The 19334-nt window shown below is 48.4% G+C and overlaps 1 protein-coding gene across 3 annotated transcripts in view; it reads right to left on the minus strand.

Annotated features, from left to right (window-relative positions):
* Positions 1 to 19334, minus strand: part of TXNDC16 (thioredoxin domain containing 16) — a 63682-nt gene that overhangs the window by 40681 nt on the left and 3667 nt on the right. For 2 of the 3 annotated variants that reach the window (XM_039535288.1, XM_039535286.1), the window contains exons 2-9: positions 11715 to 11918; positions 10910 to 10992; positions 9604 to 9677; positions 7951 to 8025; positions 7518 to 7639; positions 7137 to 7227; positions 2459 to 2615; positions 1075 to 1241 (exon numbers count right to left, since the gene is read on the minus strand). In XM_039535288.1, the coding sequence (XP_039391222.1) occupies positions 1075 to 1241; positions 2459 to 2615; positions 7137 to 7227; positions 7518 to 7639; positions 7951 to 8025; positions 9604 to 9677; positions 10910 to 10992; positions 11715 to 11895 (950 nt within the window). In that variant the 5' untranslated portion in view covers positions 11896 to 11918. Of the gene's footprint in view, positions 1 to 1074; positions 1242 to 2458; positions 2616 to 7136; positions 7228 to 7517; positions 7640 to 7950; positions 8026 to 9603; positions 9678 to 10909; positions 10993 to 11714; positions 11919 to 17253; positions 17303 to 19334 lie in introns of all 3 variants that reach the window. The other variant, XM_039535285.1, reaches the window with a different exon arrangement.

Consider the following 19334-nt stretch of genomic DNA (forward strand, 5'->3'; position numbering starts at 1 on the left):
CAGCATAGGGGTAGTGCCAGCGTCTGCCCCCTAATTGGGGAAGATAACAGGCTCCCTTTGCCCACCCCCTCCTGAGCTGAGAGGCTGCTCAGCCGCAGCCCTGAATCTAGGCCACTGTGTCTTGTATGTTTCTTTCCGAGTAAAGCAGAGAAGCGCGTGAATTCTAGCGGTGCCGTTTTGAAGGGCACGGATTTCAAAAGTGGCATTGGCCTGACTCTGCTCCCACTGAAGTCAGAGGGAGTTTTACCACTGGCTGCAGGGAGAGCAGAGTTAGACTAGTGGCTACTGAGGCTGCCGAGGCTGCCAGGAGCCCCGGAGATAGTTCCAGCAGGCACCAGAGAGGACTCTGATGGATGACCAAAGCCAAACCCAGAAGGAAAGGCTCTGCACAAGCTGCCACAGTGCAACTTCTGAGAGGTCAGCAGTCAGGGCTTTTGCAAAGTGCGCGGCCATCACCCTGTTCCCAATCCTCACAGAGTGCAAGCACATTGCCATGAGATGCCTTAGAGTTCAGAGTTACCAGGCTGCAAAAGCACAGGGTCTTCCAATAGCATCACAAATAGCAAACAGATCCTACTTGGGAGTTCTGTCGTGCAGAGAGCCCAGCCCAGCATACGCTCCACGACTCTTGTCCCTTTCTGGGTTTTCCTTTACTTATAATTTAAGAACAAAACACAATCCTTTGTCTGAGCTTCTTTCCAAATTGGCCATTTCTCCTTCCTGTGTTACCATACAGTCCCTCCGACTTGGAGAGAGGCATAAACCCTTTTATATTCCTGGGCTGACGCTAATGAGGCCAGCCTGGTCTGACTGCCAAGATGAGTCAGCAAAACAGCTCTGCATGCAGAGACCAATAACTTGACAACTTGTCAAGGGCCCTGTTCTGTTCTCATTTACTCTTCTATAAATCCAGTGTAATTCCACTGACTTCACTGGTTATTCTGAATCTATACCAGTGTAACAGAACAGAATGTGTAGCACTTGTTAGTCGGCTTGAATACAACACAAAGATATAAGTCGCCTTCAAAAGAAGGATTGCTCATAGGAGACCATAATATTACTAAGCTTAAATACCTTGACAAGAGGGCAACTCCTGCTTTCCCCAGCAGCTGCCATGCAACAAACTCAGCAGTTCTCTTATCAACTTCATAGGTCTCCTTCTGACTGAGAATAAATACCAGTGGCAGCCCGAGCTGTAGGTGAACAGTTGAAACCTTTTCTGGATCTTCAGCAACTTCAGTCTAGAGAAGAGATACAATTAAATGGTTTAATATCTTCAGAGTGTATGTTAGTGATCACACATAGGTGATCAACAAACTTAGATTTTAGATAAGTTATGCAAAGTAGATAATGAGTTACTATCTTTGTTTATCCTAAATAAATAGGATCCAATCACCCCAAAACCAACATCTGGAACATTGCCACCTGAATACACCCATTAGGGTTGATATTTAAATGGGGGAGCATCTTGTGCATTGAAATGCTGACAATTTAGGAGGAAACATTCATAGATTTTTAAGACCAGAAGAGACCACTGTGATCATCTAATCTGACCTCCTGCATAACCCAAGCCACGGGTCTTCCCTCACTTGATTCCTGCTTCAAGTCCAAGCGGCGTGGTTAAACTGGAGCAGATCTTTTGGGAAAAACATCCAATCCAGATTTTAAAATTGCCGGTGATGGAGAATCCACCACACCCCTAGGTCAGTTGCTCCAATGGTTATTTACCCTCACTATTAAGAAGCTGCACCGTATGATCTGTGACCATTGACCGCCCCCCAGCACCCTAATCCCTACGGTGGCTTAGAAAATCCCACCCGGAATGCGCACTACGACCTGGATTCTTTTTCCCTCCCTGTCTTCATCACGCTGCTGCAGCCAGCACATGACCACTGATCTTCTGCATGACAGACCCAGGCATGACTGATCTTCTGCCTGACTGTGCCAGGGCACAGCACGCCCCAATGAAGGGTGTCCCATGCCCCTTGGGGGGGCTCCTTCTGACCTGTTTCCCCACATCTAGCTCAGCGGAGGGGATCTAACGCTGCGGTTGCACTGACCCAGGCACCTTGCAGCCACAGAGGTTGGGGGCAGTCTCTGCTGATGTGAACCCATGGAAGTCAATTTACACAGCCAGAGCATCTGCCCTTGAATGTCTGCAGGGACATAAACACCCTCTGCAGAGCTCTGAGGCAGGGTCCTGAGTTCTCTCTCTCCCCTGCCCCTCTGGAGGGTACAATACCCTCTGCAGGGCTCCCAACCAACACACTAAAGCCCAGGGATCCAACCCAATCCCCCCTGAAACCAGTGGGAGTTTTGCCATTGACTGTAGTGGGGTCAAGATTTACACCCCACGTCTTGCGCATGGAGTTGTTCTGGGCTACCTGCCCCAGCTGCAGGCTAGCCTCGACTGCTTTCCTGCAGAGCAGATGGTGGCGAGTCTCATTTAAACCCATACCACAATGGGTGCTGCCATCAGTTTGAGATACGTGTGGATGTTCAGCGTGGTCAGTGATTGCCCCATCGGAGTCCTCCTACACGGCTGGGTCAGATCTGGGACCCGCTGACAGTGGCAGAAGAAGAGTCGAGCAGACAATGCATCAGAATCTTCATGGCTAGAGGAGAAAAACAACACACTGAGATTGTGTTTGTCACAGCGCCGGGTACATGCCCCCGTGTCTCCTCTCAGTGATCCAGCCAGGGCAGCCACTCAGGGGAGGGAGGGATAGCTCAGTGGTTTGAGCACTGGCCTGCTAAACCAAGAGTTATGAGCTGAATCCTTGAGGGGTCATTTAGGGATCTGGGGCAAAAATCTGTTTGGGGATTGGTCCTGCTTTGAGCAGGAGTTGGACTAGATGACCTCCTGAGGTCCCTTCCAACCCTGATAGTCTATGAACTCTGTCAAATGTATTTAATTCCAGCTATTCCTTTATAGTCACCCACCCAAGTTTAGGCAATATCACTAGCTTGGAAAGGCAGGGGGGATGTTAACGGGGAGCCAAGAAATGATGCAATGAGCTGAATCCCAAACCTTTCCAGGGAGTTTTTCAAATGTCAAGTCTCTGTGTTCACAAGTGAGGACAAGGCAATAATTGTGGAACGTGGAAGCCAATCAAAGTGTTCACCTGAGCGCTCCACATAAGCATGTGAACATAACAGGCTGCATCTTGGGAAAATGCAAGCAAGAGCAAAATTCCCATTTACTTCAACAGGACCAGGATCCAGCTGACACTCTCCTTCCCTTCACCCCTCCTTGTGCCCAAGGTGCAAGTGCACAACCTCATGCTGGAGATCTCCTAGTCTCCTTGATATTAAGGCCAGAAGAGATCATTATAAGAACATAAGAAAGGCCGTACCGGGTCAGACCAAAGGTCCATCCCTGTCTGTCAACCACCCACAGTGCCCAATGCCAGGTGCCCTGAGGACCTAACCTACAATGCAATGATGATCTCTCTCTGCCATCCCATCCATCTCCATCCTCTACAGAGGCTAGAGGCCCATTCTTACCCATCTGGCTAATAGCCATTTTGGGACTTAGCCACCCCCCATGATATCCAGTCAGTCCCCCTTTTTGTTTAGTTATAGTCCCAGCCCACCTCCTCTCCTAAGGAGTTCCAAGTTGGTTTGACTGTGATGAAGAAGAAAGAGACTTCTTTTTTTTTTTTTTTTGCTGCCTTAATTAATTTCATTTCACCCCTAGTAGTTCTTGTATTATGGGAATAAGTATAATTTTTTTTTTATCCACTTTCTCAACATCACTCATGATTTTATATACCTCTATCATGTCCCCCCTTAGTCTCCTCTTTTCCATCATCCACTCTGACGTCCTGCATAAGCCAGGCCATAGAATGTCACCTAGGGATTCCTGCACTCGAGGGAACGAACTGTCCTCAAGCCCAACAAATAGTGGTTGAACTGGAGCATCCATTGGATGGGCCAAAGCCACACCACCACTCTCTAAAGGGAACCCGTTAAGCACTGACTTCTCTGCACCCTGCCTCAGAATAGTGTTCATGTGTGGCCATCACTTGACTTCCATGGTGCCTTACACTCAGGTAGGGTGACTAGAGGTCCCGACTTTATCGGGATTGTCCCGATATTTACTTGTTTGTCCCGAACATCAGTTGGGACGCGAATTGTCCCTATATTTTGCCCTCTGGCGCACATGCAGAGGGGGCTCGCGCCCCCACTCCACCCTGGCGCCGCCCCGACTCCGCCCCTCCCTCCCCCCATTGGATCCCTCCCCAAATCCCCACCCTGGCCCCGCCTCTTCCCTAAGCACGCCGCATTCCTCCTCCTCACCCCTCCCTCCCAGGCTTGCGCCAGTCAGCTGTACGGCGGCGCAAGCGCTGGAGGTAGGGAGGAGAAGCAGGACGCGGCAGCCAGCTCAGGGGAGGTGGAGGCAGAGCGAAGGTGAGCTGGGGCGGGGGGGTGGGGAGTGGAGCTGCCAGTGGGTGCTCAGCCCCCACCAATTTTTCCTATGCTCCAGCAGCTCTTGGGTTTCTTTTTGTCTGTTTGTTTTTCCTTTTGTTTTTGTTTTTTCCTCCGCCATCAGCTCTTGGGTTTTGTTTTTTTTTTGCTCCGCCCCCTCCCCCCACACCCCGATATTTCACGTCTCTCATCTGGTCACCACCTTACACTCATTGACTTCAGTGGAACCAGGCCTGGCCCTAAGGAAATAGCTTGTTTAGATTCCAGTTTACTAAGTGGCGGTTTGGTCCCCTGGCTAGGGCCCTAGCTTAGCAGCTGGGAGACCGAGGGTCCGTTCCCTGCTTGACCACAGAGTGCCCATGCTGCTCGGGGGAAGTTGCTGTGTGCCTTGTCCGCTGTGCCTAAAACAGGGATACTAGCGCTGTTGTTGCGAGGTGCTCAGCCCCTATGACCCCCAAGGTCACAGAACTGCCTAAAAAACATACACCAACCGGTGTGATAGTCCCATCCAGTCTAATCTGGGTGAGGTTTTTCAGAGTGAGCCAGACGCAGATTCCCGGCGTTTTCCAACACCCACAGACGTACTGTATTGTCGTAAAGCTTTGGGCCAGATCCTCAGCGGGTGTGAACTGGTTCAGCTCCAGTGAAATCAGGGTTGCTGCACTAATTCACACCAGCAGAGGACTGAGCGCCGTATGTCCCTCTGCAATAGCTGCGGGCCCTGCTGAGCCAGGAGCACCCCCATGAGCACCTACACTCCCTGTCTCTTTATGCTGCAGCTGGCGGACTAACAGTGCAGCTTTACTCCGAAAGGTGACAGCAGGCCTGCTGCATTCAAAAGTGCTGCACTTTGTCCGAGTCCTCCTGGGGGGAGGTGCCTCAGAGCTGTCCCTCCCTCCCTTCCCCACCAGATCTGCAAGTCTGTGCTCTCAAAAGCAGAGGGGGGGCGACTGGTTGAGTGACGTTCAACCTGCAGCCAAATCAAGGGGCTCCCATCAGAGCCCACCTCAGTGTGACTGAAAAGGCTTGTGAATTGTCCCGAAAATTAATCTCTCTCAATTTGTAGCTTGAATGTTTCAAACAATAAGCAGGAGGGTGGGAGAGGCTCACTGAGAGGGGACCTGGCCTGGAGGAGAATCTCCCCCTGTCCAACCAAACTAGCACTGACTGCGGATTGTTTGCATCACATAGTCCAACCAAGGTCAAGCAGGATTCCCTTTGAAAGAAGCAAAACTAAGGGAAACGCACTGACACTGCACCAGCTGAGCTCGAGAGCAGCTCCTCAGGCTCCGGGGCCCGACGGGGAGGAAGCCAGGCAGCATTCCCGACTCCGTTTTGTCAGGGGGGCCGTGTATTTCATTGCTGATCCGGGATCGGCGGCACAAGTCACTTCTGGAAACCGTTGCAAGTTTCCATGTGACACAAAGGAATGGGTGGCATTAGCTGTGCTTTGGGAGAGTCCCACGGAGCCAATGATGTCTATAGCACATCACTACGAAACAGCGACAAGGGACCAGAGGTCATACCCTGGCCCCACGAAAATCAATGGAAAACTCCCACTGACTTCAGGATTTCAGCCCATGGTTTTTAAAGCTGGAAAGCTCAGTAGAATCCACGTGTCAAAGGGACACAGAGCTTCAGTGGTGCAGGGTGGCCCCAGTTGCCAATTTGCCATGTTAAACCATCCCTGGGGCTGCTGAATAAAAGACGGCCTTGTGTCTGGCCTGGAACTCAGGAGAGCTGGGTGCAAGTCCCAACTCTGCCACAACCTGCCTGTGTAACCCTGGGCTAGTCACATCATCTCTCCGTGCCTTCCTACCCCTGTCTGTGAAGCGGGGACGATACTTCCCCCACCTCAGGGTGAGACTGAATTCATTGATGTATGCGAAGCGCTCCGACTCTCCAGTAATAGGAGCCACGTCGGCACGTAGACAGAAACTGTGCCAGTCTATCGAGTGCTGGGAAAATAGGTTCTGATCCCGCTGACATCAACAGAAGCCGAGGTGGCTCAATGCCTTACAGAATAGGGTGCACAGATTGGTCTGATCTTCCACCCAGAAACATCAGCTTCCTCACTTTAGTGCTCTGTCCCTCCCCCCCTCATCCCCAGAATCCTGACCTCTGGTTCCGTGTGTGACTGACAGAGCCACCAGCTCTCCCTGGTCTGACTTTCAGGGGTTGCTTAACGTTGTAAAGTTGGGGGGTTAAAACATCCAGGATGAGAGATGGGCACCACAGCCAGTTGAGGAGGAAAAGACACAAGCCCTGAAGAACAAAGCTTGGCCCTCAGACACCAGGATAGCTGCAGGCCTGGCATTCAGAAAAACCAGCTCTTCACGGGTAAAGTGACTTCATTTGCTAGGGAAATCAGTGAGAAGCTGCCAGTGTGCCATCCCAGATGGTTTTTACAGGCTTTGGAGCACAGCTGCATTTTCAGTTCAACATTAGGGCAAAGGCTTGTGCTAGTTCTACTGAAACTAACTTGGTTCACCCGTGTCTGCTGCTCCAACCGCAAACAAACAGATTCTGCCACATTTACAGCAAAGAGTTCTCTCCTCCACGAGTAGTCTCGTTCATTTCAACGGGGCTATTTATGGGGCACTCAGAACCTGGGTCTGCATTTCTTCCCACCTGGGACTGTGACCAAACCAAACCAACAGCATAAGCAGTTCAGATGAGTCCCTTCCTCTGACCGCGATACCCACCCAATGTCCTTCGCCAGCGCCGCCTCTGTGGTTAAAACAAACTGGTGGGCAGTACCATATACAAAAGCAGCTTCCATTACTGCTCTGTGCTCTAAAAAAAAAAAAAAAAAAATAAAATGGGCTCGAGTTAATACATTCTTAGCCCACTACCTCACCCATGCTAAATATTACGGCCCAGATTTTCAGAATCGGCATAAAAAATACACGCCTGACTAATTGGCATGCATTTCAGTATACTCTGCATGGTGAAATGGATCTTTCTTTTAAAAAAGAAACCAAGATGTTTGGCGATCTGGGTCAGAAACTCAGTTCTGCACTATCTTATCAAAAACCAGAAAAAGCTCTTGAAGGGATATTAAGATGGAAGGTTGATTTTAGTACCTGGTGTTCCAATTGCTGGCACATAGGCAAAGACGACATTTGATCTTCCCTTCAGAGAATTTTCTAGATTCTGAAGCTCCACCAGCGTTGTAATATATTTAACTTCATTAAAGAGGAGGGCACTGAGAAGACATAAGAATCTCATTTACAGCATTCTTCAAAAGAAACCAGAATTTTCACCCACAACTGCAGGCACAGACCAGAGCAGGTGCACCTCTGGCTACCTGCCTCATGAAGCAGCAGATGCAACTGCTCCGATTTGCCCCTGTAATTCATTTTGCAGGGCTAAATTGCACCAACAGAGAGGCCAACTTCAGCTCAGCTGAAAATAGTCCCTCAGGATGTACTGAGTTCATGTTTATGCAAAGCTTCAGGCAACAAGTGAAAAAACAAAGCAAATGATTTCACACAGATGAATGTTCGCTCTACTTACAACAGGGTATTGGCTACAATGGCATTCACGTCGAACAGGGCATCTGTGGGGAATTCTCTGAGCAATACGTTACCTCTGAGAAAGAGAACAACCAACCAAGTCATAAATCAACATAGAGGTTATTTATCCATGTAGCTGTACTTCCTAGTTCCTGATGCTTTTTGCAGATTCTAAGCCCAAAAGGGATTATTCTGATCTGATCTCCAGCATAACAGGCCATAGAAATCCTGCACTGAGCTCAATGCCTTTGGTTGAATTAGTGCATTTATCTTTTAGACAGACCTCGCCCAAAATGCTCATCTGAGAGCAGACAAGAGACTCCTCTTAAATGGGACAGGTCAGTTAAAAGGAAAGCATTTGTGCAAGGGATATGAAAATCTATGGGAGTTGGGCACCTAACTCACTTAGGTGCTTTTGGTGGTGTCCTCAATCTAACAAGCCTGCAAGAGATCCAGAACGAATCCTGTATTAGCCCACTTTGCATTAACTTCAGTGCACTTTGCATCAGATCCTTTGTCAGGTATGGAGTCTGATCAGTGGTGAGCAAATGTAACCCACACTCACTCTGCTGAGTGGTGCTCTGTCTCCCTCTAGTGGTGGCGGGGCCACAGAAGGTAGAGCTGACTGGGAATTTTTCATCAAACTGTTTTTCAACTGAAAATCCAATTTTCACAAAATATTTTTGCCAAATATTTTCAGTTTTTCACCAGGAAAATCTAAATGAAATATTTCATTTTTGATCAGGTCAATAGCTCCTGAACCTCAGCCCCCATTCTCCTCCATGGGCCAGGCTCCCTGGCTGGACTACATTTCCCATGATGCATCATGGTCTGACCTCTGGCTGAACCTCTACAGTGCCTCAAGGGAGTCAAATAACCATGGTGCATGCAGTCATATAACCATGGGAGATGCAGTCCAGTTTTTTCCCCATAATGAAATCCTGCAGTTTAGCAGACTCTTGTCTCTGTTCCTTGTAACTTCAGCCTCCTGGTTTGTTAAAAAGAAACAAAACAGTGTTCACTTACACGCCAGTTCTTGGTGTAAAACGACTGCAGTTGCCTTGTATAAATATTTGCTTCCTCCAGAATAACACCAAGCAACTTATCTCCAACAAAGTCAAGAAAATCACACTAAATTCACCCAGGCACCTCTTGTAAGGTTTAACCCATTCCTTCCATTCCCATCAAGGGCAGTGATCTATCTAGGGATACCTAATCCTACCTGGGCATGGGGGGGTGAAGGGGGTAGACCAGATGACCTCTTGAGGTCCCTTCCAGTCCTACATTTCTAGGACTCTATAAGAGCGACTTGTAGTATCCACTCCAGCTATTCACCTAAGCCACGATTTTAAATTGAATTTTCCATACTGATTCGTCATTGAAAGATAAAGGTTCCTCCCTGTACTTCCTGGATAATCTGAGAGGCTTCTAGAACTGGCAGCCAGCTTGTCTGCTACTGATGGGCCTGACCTAAAATGGAAGTCTTTCCACTAGTTTCAAAGGATCATGGTGGAAAGTGTCTCCTTCGTTGCTACAGCCTTCCAGTGCCGGACATGTCAGCTTGCTGATGTGGTTTTCTTAAAACCTTGCAACAGAGAACCTTTCAAAAACAGTATTTTATTTAGTCACCAGCATGCAATAAAACTCCATTCACCTGAACAGGTAAGCTTTCATTAAGGCATTTTCTTTCCCACAATATCTTGACACATCTTCTTTGAGACAATTAACCTGGATATTTAAAACAAGTTGTTATAAATCTTGACACACAGACAGATATCTACAAATATATAAAGTTGGAAGCATTTTATGGTCCAACTGTATGAAAGAGAACTTTTAAAACCTACTGTACAGGCAAAAATGCAATTAAGTGATAATGTGAATGGGATCCAGTGTTACGATTAAGATTTTACAAGCACAAAAGTCAGGAAATTCCAAGTCATGGTTCTCAAACAAACATAATTTAGCTGCCTTCATTCAGTTTCACCCAGTCACTCCTATAGTAAGCCCAAACTATGTTTGATTGCAATGTACTAATTTGCCTAGATAACAGTTCTGTCTTAACAGAAAAGGCCAAGGAAAATTTCTTTATACTTCTCAAAATCTCTGGACTGAAAGCAAGCATGTGAAATTTCAGCCAAAAGGTCATCTTTTAGAAAGCTGAACCTGCCTCAGGATAAGGATTAAAGGTTCAGTTGGTTGCAAAATGGTGTTTTTTCCCCCCACGGTAAATGTAGATTTTTTCAGCCAAAACCTGAATATTGAAAATATTACCATTTAGAAATGCTGCTGTTGTGCCTCCCCCCATTGTCCTCTGTAATAGGTAATAATTGGAGATATACCAATCTCCTAGAACTGGAAGGGACCTTGAAAGGTCATCAAGTCCAGCCCCCTGCCTTCACTAGCAGGACCAATTTTTGCCCCAGATTCCTGAGTGGCCTCCTCAAGGATTGAACTCACAACCCTGGCTTTAGCAGGCCAATGCTCAAACCACTGAGCTATCCAGGCAGGGCTTGAATTATATTGTCCATGATGCACCATGACCTCCTCTACTAAAGATGGGAGGGGATACATCATAGGAGTCCCTGGCCACGATGCATGCAGGGAGACCCCTGCACTCACACGGAACCCAACTGAGCTTAATGGAGTTCCATGCAAGCTGGGGGGTTGCCAGCTGAGAGCTACTTCTGAGAGCAGAGAGCCAACAGAGAGCAGGGTCGGACAGATGACAACAGCACCTGCTCAACTAGCTACTTAGGACTGCTAGTGCTGCAGTTTAGAGATAATTGTCTGCTGTGGACACATTAATACATCTGTTACGCAGACAGTGACAACATAACCATCTGTACGGAGAACTGTCCCGCATGCCCATGTGATCAGAATTACAGCCCCACCAGATAACAGCCGCGTTATTGAGGAGTCTACATTTCTCAGCTAGGAAAATAAATGACATGTTCATTTACCTTCACAACAGAGATCCCATAGTCTTGGAGAGCTCCAACCGAGTTCTCTAGCTGTTCCAGAAACAGACGGACACCTGGAGAAACTGAAACACCAATAAGAGCTGGTTTCTCTATATCTCTGGTTCTCTTGATTATCAGGTAGAGTAGCTAGAACAAAACCTAATGTCCCCTAATCTCTCTGGACCAGACTGAGTTACCCTTACTTGCACTGAGTAGTAGCTTGCTACACAAGCCTCCCCACTGATTTCAGCAGGGCTACTTGTGGCATAAGCTACTAGTCAACACAGATACGGGTATGACATGCTGGCCTTATTTGCCTCAGTTTCCCATTTTACAGAGAGGGGCAATGTTACTTCCTGTTTCCCCAAGGAGGCACTTTTGGAGAGAAATACAACCCCCTTTTGGCAAGCTAGTCCACAGGAGGAGTTCCTTACGTGCACTCAGAGCTCCGATGAAGGCAACAGAGGTCTGACAAAGACACAGAGATCTGCCCAGGCAGCTCAACCTGCAGGATGGGTGCCTCCAACAGGAACAACTATAGGAAAGCGTTCACCTCCACACATTTCTATGATCATTGGGAATATGCCGGGGGGTTGGTAAATTCCTGCTCTGAGAGATGTTCTTTCAAACTATTTAGGGTTTCAAGTTTTCCAAGAACTGTGACCATCTGATTTTCACCATTACCAAAGAGCCTGTTCCACAGCTACGTTATTCGCTCTCACGAGCACGTGAGGCTTTCCCCTCGAGTTGCTTATTTCTCCTGCGAAGCCAGGATAATGAAAACGCATACGTTTAAAATACATACCGGCTCGACTAAAATAAACCAGGGATGCTCTTCCCGGCTGCAAGCTGCTGAAATACTCCTGGGGGCTCAGCTCTAGCAGTGTATTTGCATTTCTTGCCGCAGCCATGGAATAAGTACCTAACAGGAGGAAAGAGAAGCAAGACACCCATCCATTCACTTGGGGGAGCATGATTTCATCCATTAAAGTCACTGCGGAAGCCACATCTGAAAAAAAAAAAATTCTCTGCTGTTTACATAGATTTCCAGATCTGTGACTGTAATTTACAAATGTGACAAGGCCAATAAACACCAGTGATTAAAATGCCAGTTTATCTAACTATAAAAATAGCAGATGAATTCAGTTACAGCAAAGCTAATGTTGATTACAATTGCAGGCCATTCCTGTTTCTTATTAACTATATTTGCAACCCTCTGTGGTTGTGGTTTGGGGCTGGGGATTTTTTTGTTTGTTTTTGTTTTGTTGTTTTTTTTAAGATGGTTAGAGAAAGTCAAGTATCCAGAAATGAAAACAGTGCCCGCCTACACACAGATCTTTCAATGCACAACTCCCCTCACCTCAAGTTCTTGTTAGTAACTGATTAGGATCAAACTAGCTTCACGCATTCTACTGATCATGACTTGCATGAACAAAGACCTTCCCAAAAGGCCTGATTAGCCACTTCTTTGCTCCAGTTTTACGCCAGTTCCACTAGGGCAACGCAAGGGCCAGCCAAGCCTTTTTACTGTGCACAAATTGGTTAAGAAGAGAGCAGACACATGAGATGTTTATTGCATTTCCCCCTCATACATGCACAGAAGGTGAAATTCTCACCCTCTTCTCCTTGCGGCAAAGCTGGAGTGGGGACCTCTATGAAACTTTGGGAGTTGGATCTAGCCTCCAACTTTTTTGCGCAGGACGTAGGGCAGCCCTGCAGTTGCAACTACCATCCCTGGACCGGCACAGGGGCCAGAGCTCCTGCAGCAGGCTCTGTGTTGGCTCTCCCCTCCATGCTGCTTGGTGAGGAGCGGGCACAGAGCCCCCTGAATCTCAATGGGTGCTCTCTCCAGGGCTGCCCAACCCCCACATAGTAGCAACACTGCAACTTGGCTCTGTTGGGAAGCCTTCAACAAACCCTTGGCCTTCGGGTGACCTCGACACAGCAAAAATCATGCATCCAGTTCATCAAACCTCCCAAAGCTAAGGAGTGCTGCTCTTCTCCAACACAAATGACAAGGTGCCTTTGCAAGAGTATTGCAGTATTAGACAATATCATCGGTATTTCATTCTTCTGTGTAATGTTGGTTTGCAATATATGACTCAACCACTAGATGTCACTGTTTGCTGAATAGAGTTCCAAACAAGGTGTGGTCCCTGGCAAACAAGGGAGACAAAGCTGGGATTCAAGCTGCATAGAGGCTCCTTTGTTTTGCACTATAGCTGCAGATGATTTCTTTACTCAACACCTCCTGTTTAAGACAGATCATGAAACCTTATATTGTGACATCTTGTGCTCCCAGCTATTAGGGTTGCCAATTTTGGTTGGACGCATTCCTGGAGGTTTCATCACATGACATCATCTTTAATTAAAGATTAATCTTTGAATCCTGGAGACTCCAGAACAATCTGGAAGGCTGGAAACCCTAACCAACTGAGGCTGTTTATGTGGATAGTGCTCAAAAACAAACACAAAATCCGGCCACCCTCCAACAGCAGACACAGTTAGTTGTGGATAGACATAGATAGTTTTTGAGGATACAGACTAACACGGCTACCCCCTGATAGTTAGCAAAGAGACAGAGCCACTTAATCTTCAGGTTCTCCCTCTGTGTTCAAGTACTCTGCCTTTCCTGCTCTCTGCATGGAAAACAGGACACTTTAAAATACATGTACACACAAATTCCACTTTATAGTAAGCAGGCTTGGAAGGATTAGATGTCAGTAAACACCGATTGCACTGTACACATACTAACCAATGAAAATATATTTCCTTCTATAATAATCTAAATGTACAGGTCAGGGAAGTAAGGAAAATGCTGTTTGAGAACTTAGGGTACGTCTTCACTACCCGCCGGATTGGCGGGTAGCAATCGATTTCTCGGAGTTCGATATATCGCGTCTCATCTAGACGCGATATATTGAACCCCGAACGCGCTCCCGTCGACTCCGGAACACCACCGGAGCGAGTGGCGGTAGCGGAGTCGACGGGGGAGCCGCGGACGTTGATCCCGCGCCATGAGGACGGGTAAGTAATTCGAGCTAAGGTACTTCGACTTCAGCTATGCTATTCACGTAGCTGAAGTTGCATACCTTAGATCGACCCCCCGCCCCCAGTGTAGACCAGGCCTTAGAGTCAAAATTCAGTGATTTAGACTTTTGAATTAGCGTGTTACAAAGAGACTAGCAAATGAACAGTAAAAACAGGTATGATTTGTTGAATGAAGGATACTTCCTTTGTATAGTTTGATACGTGATATTGACAATTTATGTCAACGGTTTATAAAGCCTTAACTCTTTGACTCTCAATGTCTAAATAATTGTGTGACCCCTCCCCAGCATTTCATACAACTGTGAAAATGTAAATTGATACAAAGAGAAAAAAAATGCTTAAAAATATGTCAATATTATCCATCAAAATTATAAAAATCTAATTCTGCCAAGATGACTAGTAAGCAACACTATCATCACATGCCATTGTGTCTGCCTTGTTGAGTGATGCTTAACATCCAGGGGCATAAAAAGTACTCCTGGGGAAATTCTGCACCAAAAAATTTTTTAAAATACTGTGCACAGAATTTTAAAATTCTGCATATTTTATTTGTCAAAATAACACTATATAATCATGCCAGTTTCAATTATTTTGGTAATTTATTTCAAAATACCTGTCAGCAAGTATGTCTGTAACAATACAGACAAAAAAATTCCCTTAGGAGTAGAGAGTTAAAAAAAACCCTATGACAACCCAGTTCCTGTTTCTCTGCCCACTCCCTCCCAGAGCCCAGCCATGGACTCCCCAGAGCCCATGGATCCAGAGGGAGAAACAGCCTGATGCTGGGTCCTGGGCTTGTAGGGAGTTTCCTGCACGTCGCCCCCTTCCTTCAGGGCCTGTGGGGAACTGCTGCTGCTGGGAACCCTCCAGCTCCCTCCCTCTCTCCCAGGCAGTGTCTTCTATTTGTGAGCTGGACTCTGCTGGGTCCAGCGGCTCCTAGTGGCAGTGAGCAGCTTTGCAGCCCATTTCTGTATGGGGGTAAAGGAAATTCTGCATGCACAACATTAATTTCTGTGCAAATTCAGCATTGCGCAGTGGCGCAGAATTCCCACAGGAGTAAAACAGAATGCACTCTCCACCAACTACTTAAACTTGTCTCCTAAAAACAGACATTGTTTCTAATACTGCCTGAAAAACACAGGCTGCATTTTTTAAACGTGTTCCAACATTTTTTTTCAAATTAGTAAAATTCTTTAGTATTATTTCTGTCACTGTGGCACCTAGAGAAGCAGATATGAAGGACACAGAGTCTGACGCACACCCCTCCCGCAATCAACAGAAGGATTTCTACTGGCCTCCATGGGCTGTGAATCAGGCCCTAATAAAGTACAGAGACGGCAGCTCTGGAAACCCCTTAGACAGAGCAGAGGACTTTCATTCTCATTTGAGAGGCTCTGATGATCTCCGCCCTGTTGGTAAAGTAACTGGAATTGACTTTGCTCTGCTGTCTTGTTTGTTCCTCTGTATCAGGGCCGGCTTGTTGATCAGGAAGAGCATTTGCAAGGCAGCATCATTGTTTGGTCGTGGGGAAAAGAGAGCAGCAGCCTTCTCTCCGGGGTGTGGAGGAAGCAGAGTGTGACAGATCAGGGGCTCCACCAGCCGGGGCACTATGGGAGCCGCTCAGGGGAGACATTACATGCTTAAAGTTTTATACCTAGAAGATTTTAAGTGTTTGAAGTTTTTAAGATGTTTACAAGACCCCATCCTCTCTCAACCCCCCAATGCTCTTTCCCTGTTATGTCCAGACTATCGTTCCATACACTGCTTGGAAACATCTACGATGGTCCTGCACACCCCACCCTGGGTCCCTACCCACCCTCAGCAATGACCAGCCTTGTGGCCTGGCAAGATCTCCCTGTCATCTGTTCTCTGCCTCTCCTCATGCTCCCCAGTAGCTGGCATCTCCTTAAGGCCCTCGGCCTTCTTCCTCCATCTCCCCCGTTATTCTTCCCTCCTCTCTATCCACTCCTCCAGCCGACTGCTAGAACCCACCCACATCTCTCCCACACACATGCACACATTCTCTCTATGCCTCCCCAGGCCTCTTAATCCTCTTGCATGTCCCCCATGCCCACTCTCCTTTTCCCACATTTCCCACACCCTGCCCCCTTTCAATCTGTTGGTAACTGGACCCCAAGACCCCGACCCCGCTCAGTCTCTTCCCCCCAGGCCCCGCCCCCCACACTCACGCCTCTCCCCCCCATCCCAGTCGCTCCCTGGATCATCTCCACCTCCCTCTCCCATCCACCCCCTCAACTGGGCTCCTCTGCTCTGGGGCTGGGACGGGAGCTGCTGCAGCCTGATGAGGAGCCAACTTGTAGGGCGGAGGCAGCCCCGGCTGAGCAGGGGCTGGTGTGGGTTAGTGACCCAGCTAACCGGGCTTTTGTGGTCCGGTCAGTACATCTGACTGGACACTTTCAGGTCCCCTTTCAACTGGACCTTCCAGTCAAAAACCAGGCACCTGGCAACCCTATGCCCACAGGGTCTCCTGCATCGCCCTCCATTGGCCCACCAGTGTTCTGTGTCCCCCTCCACGTTCCCCTTCTGCAGATCCAAGATCAGACAGCGCAACTCCATGCTAATGCTCGATGTGCCCCTCACCCCCAGTCCACCGCCCTTCCAATCACCTCCCACTCCCTCCATGTCCTCATTCTGGACTCCTTCCCCCTGGATCCACCCCTGCTTACCCTCCCCCTCGCCATGCCCCTCATCACTGGCTCACTCCAGCAGCAACTGCAGCAAAGGCTGGAGTCAGCAGAAGGTCAGTTTAAATTATAAATGTTTACATTATTCCTACTGTAAATAGTGCTCTCTGTGCACATCAAACCAGCTCTTTATAACTTGGGAATTCCCCAAACACCCCCGCCCGCCCCCCAAAAAATCAACTCCAAGGCACCTCTCCCCCCAGCAAAGCCAATAAAGCAAACATGGAGGGTGGACACCAAACCCTTCTAGAGACAGGATGAGTCCCCCCCACACCCCCAAAAAGAAAGAATTAGGGCATTTTCCAATGACAGAGACACTTTTGAGGCACCGTAACTTTCAAATCTCTCTCTGAATTTCACCAAACTTCCCAAAAATTCCCATCCCAGGGATGAATCATAGAATCATTGAATATCAGGGTTGGAAGGGACCTCAGGAGGTCATCTAGTCCCACCCCCATTGGGTATGGAGATGTGGCAGGTGGAATTTGGGGGGTGGGGGGGACTCAGTTTATTTTTGAGAAAGCTGAGGGGTGGAAGGGAGTATTTTAAAAAGTCAGATTTACAGGGAGAATCTAAGTTCAGCTTTACCTGTGGGTCAATTCCTGCTGCTTCGTAATGAAGTATCCTGACAGGAGGCCTAGAAGTAAATAGGAGTGTGAGTGAATAGGGAAATAGACACCAAGCCTTACCCTCCACAGTCTTGCACCTTGCGTCATCATTTACACCTGTGCAAGGTGAGTGTGTTATTATTATTATATATGTATTATTATTATTTAATTCCCGCAGCTCCCAGGAGCCCCAATCATGGACCAGAACGCCATTGTGCTAGGAACAAACAACTATACCACGTTCCTTTGTAATTCGGTAGCATTTCACATCCACTCAGCAATAGTATTAACCATCAACCAGGCAGGGCCACCTGGGGAGGGTGTGTGAGGGGGCAAGTGGGGCAATTTGCCCCAGGCCCCAGAGGGGCCCTGCGAGCCGCTCCGGGTTTTCAGTGGCACTTTGGCAGTGGGCCCTTCACTCGCTCCGGGTCTTCGGCGGAGGGTCCTTCAGTGCAGCGGAAGACTTGGAGCAAGTGAAGGACCCACTGATGAAGTGCTGCCGAAGCCTCGGAGCGCCGCCCGGTGAGTACAAGCGCTGCCGCAAGCAGCAGAAAAGAAAAAAGCCGCGATCAGCAGCGGCTCTACCGCCGCCGCTTCATTCTTCGGCAGCAATTCGGCGGCGGGTCCTTCCCTCCGAGAGGGACCCACCGCTGAATTGCCGCCGAAGACCCGGCCCTGCCCCAGGCCGCCTGAATCCTCTGGGCGGCCCTGCAACCAGGGTGCAAGGCACTGGAGAATCAACCCACACGGCCAAAGAAAGAGCAGACTAGATTCCAAGGCTTGTCCACATTCAGCAAGAGCCCTTACTCAGCCATTAGTGCCCGGTAGGGTGACCAGACAGCAAATGTGAAAAATCGGGACAGGGGTGGGGGGTAATAGGAACCTATGTAAGAAAAAGACGCAAAAATCAGGACTGTCCCTATAAAATCGGGACATCTGGTCACCCTAGTGCCCAGCAATCAAGGTAGTGGCAGCAGTGCTGATTCCTTAATGAACCCAGTTTGCCTTTAAGGAGTGTAGTTGTAGCCCTGTTGGTGGCAGGATATTACAGAGACAAGGTGGGTGAGGTAAGATCTTTTACTGGAACAACTTCAGCTGGTGAGAGAGACACAAGCTTTCTAGCCACAGAGCTCCTTGTCGGGGCTGGGAAAGGAACTCCCAGCCTCACAGCAAAATGCCAGGTGGAACAGACTGTTTAGGGTAAGTAGTTAGCAGGTATTGTAAGGGACCATTCAGGGGAGGGTGGCCCGTTAACACCTCAGCATCATAGGACAGGAGGGGGTCAGTGGGTTACAGACGGCTGTAACAAGCCATAAATCCAGTGTCCTAGAACAAAAGTTGGTCCAATAAAAGATATTATGTCGCCCACCTTGTCTCTATAGTTTGCCTTTGTCCAGCCTGAGGGGTCAGCACCAGTTTGGCTGCAGGGATTGCTGAGTCAAAGCTATTCCCAAATGGCCGCTTGCGCCTCTCCATTCCCTCCCCCGAGACCTCCTTGCCCACTGCTTGCTCCTCTCCAACCCGTCTTCCAAGCCCCTCCCCGCTTGCCACTCGTGCCTCTCCCCCACCCCCAGGTCCCCTCGCCCGCCACTCGTGCCTATCCCCCCCTCCCCCAGGTCCCTTCGCCTGCCACTCGTGCCTATCCCCACCCCCAGGTCCCCTCGCCTGCCACTCGTGCCTATCCCCCCCCCCAAAGGGTGGGAAGAGGAACACACAAAGGTGAAATGATTTCCCCACGGTCAGGATTAGAACCCAGGTTTCTGACATCTGTCCAATGCTCTACCCATTAGAACATACTGCCTTCCAAGCGCTTCACTGGCTGGTTTTTGGTTACAACGTATATTTCTTAAAATGCTCTGGCTAAAGAAGACTATTTGTACATAGTGTTTATTAATGTTTCATCTGCTTTGAAACAGGGAATGCAGGCACTCTGGTAAGTGATTGGCTGTGTAGTTTCACTGTGGCATCCGACGATGTCTTGCATCCGACGAAGTGAGTATTCACCCACGAAAGCTCATGCTCCAAAACGTCTGTTAGTCTATAAGGTGCCACAGGACTCTT

This window comes from Mauremys reevesii, linkage group 4, assembly GCF_016161935.1.
Source record: "Mauremys reevesii isolate NIE-2019 linkage group 4, ASM1616193v1, whole genome shotgun sequence".
Classification (NCBI taxonomy): Eukaryota; Metazoa; Chordata; order Testudines; family Geoemydidae; genus Mauremys; species Mauremys reevesii.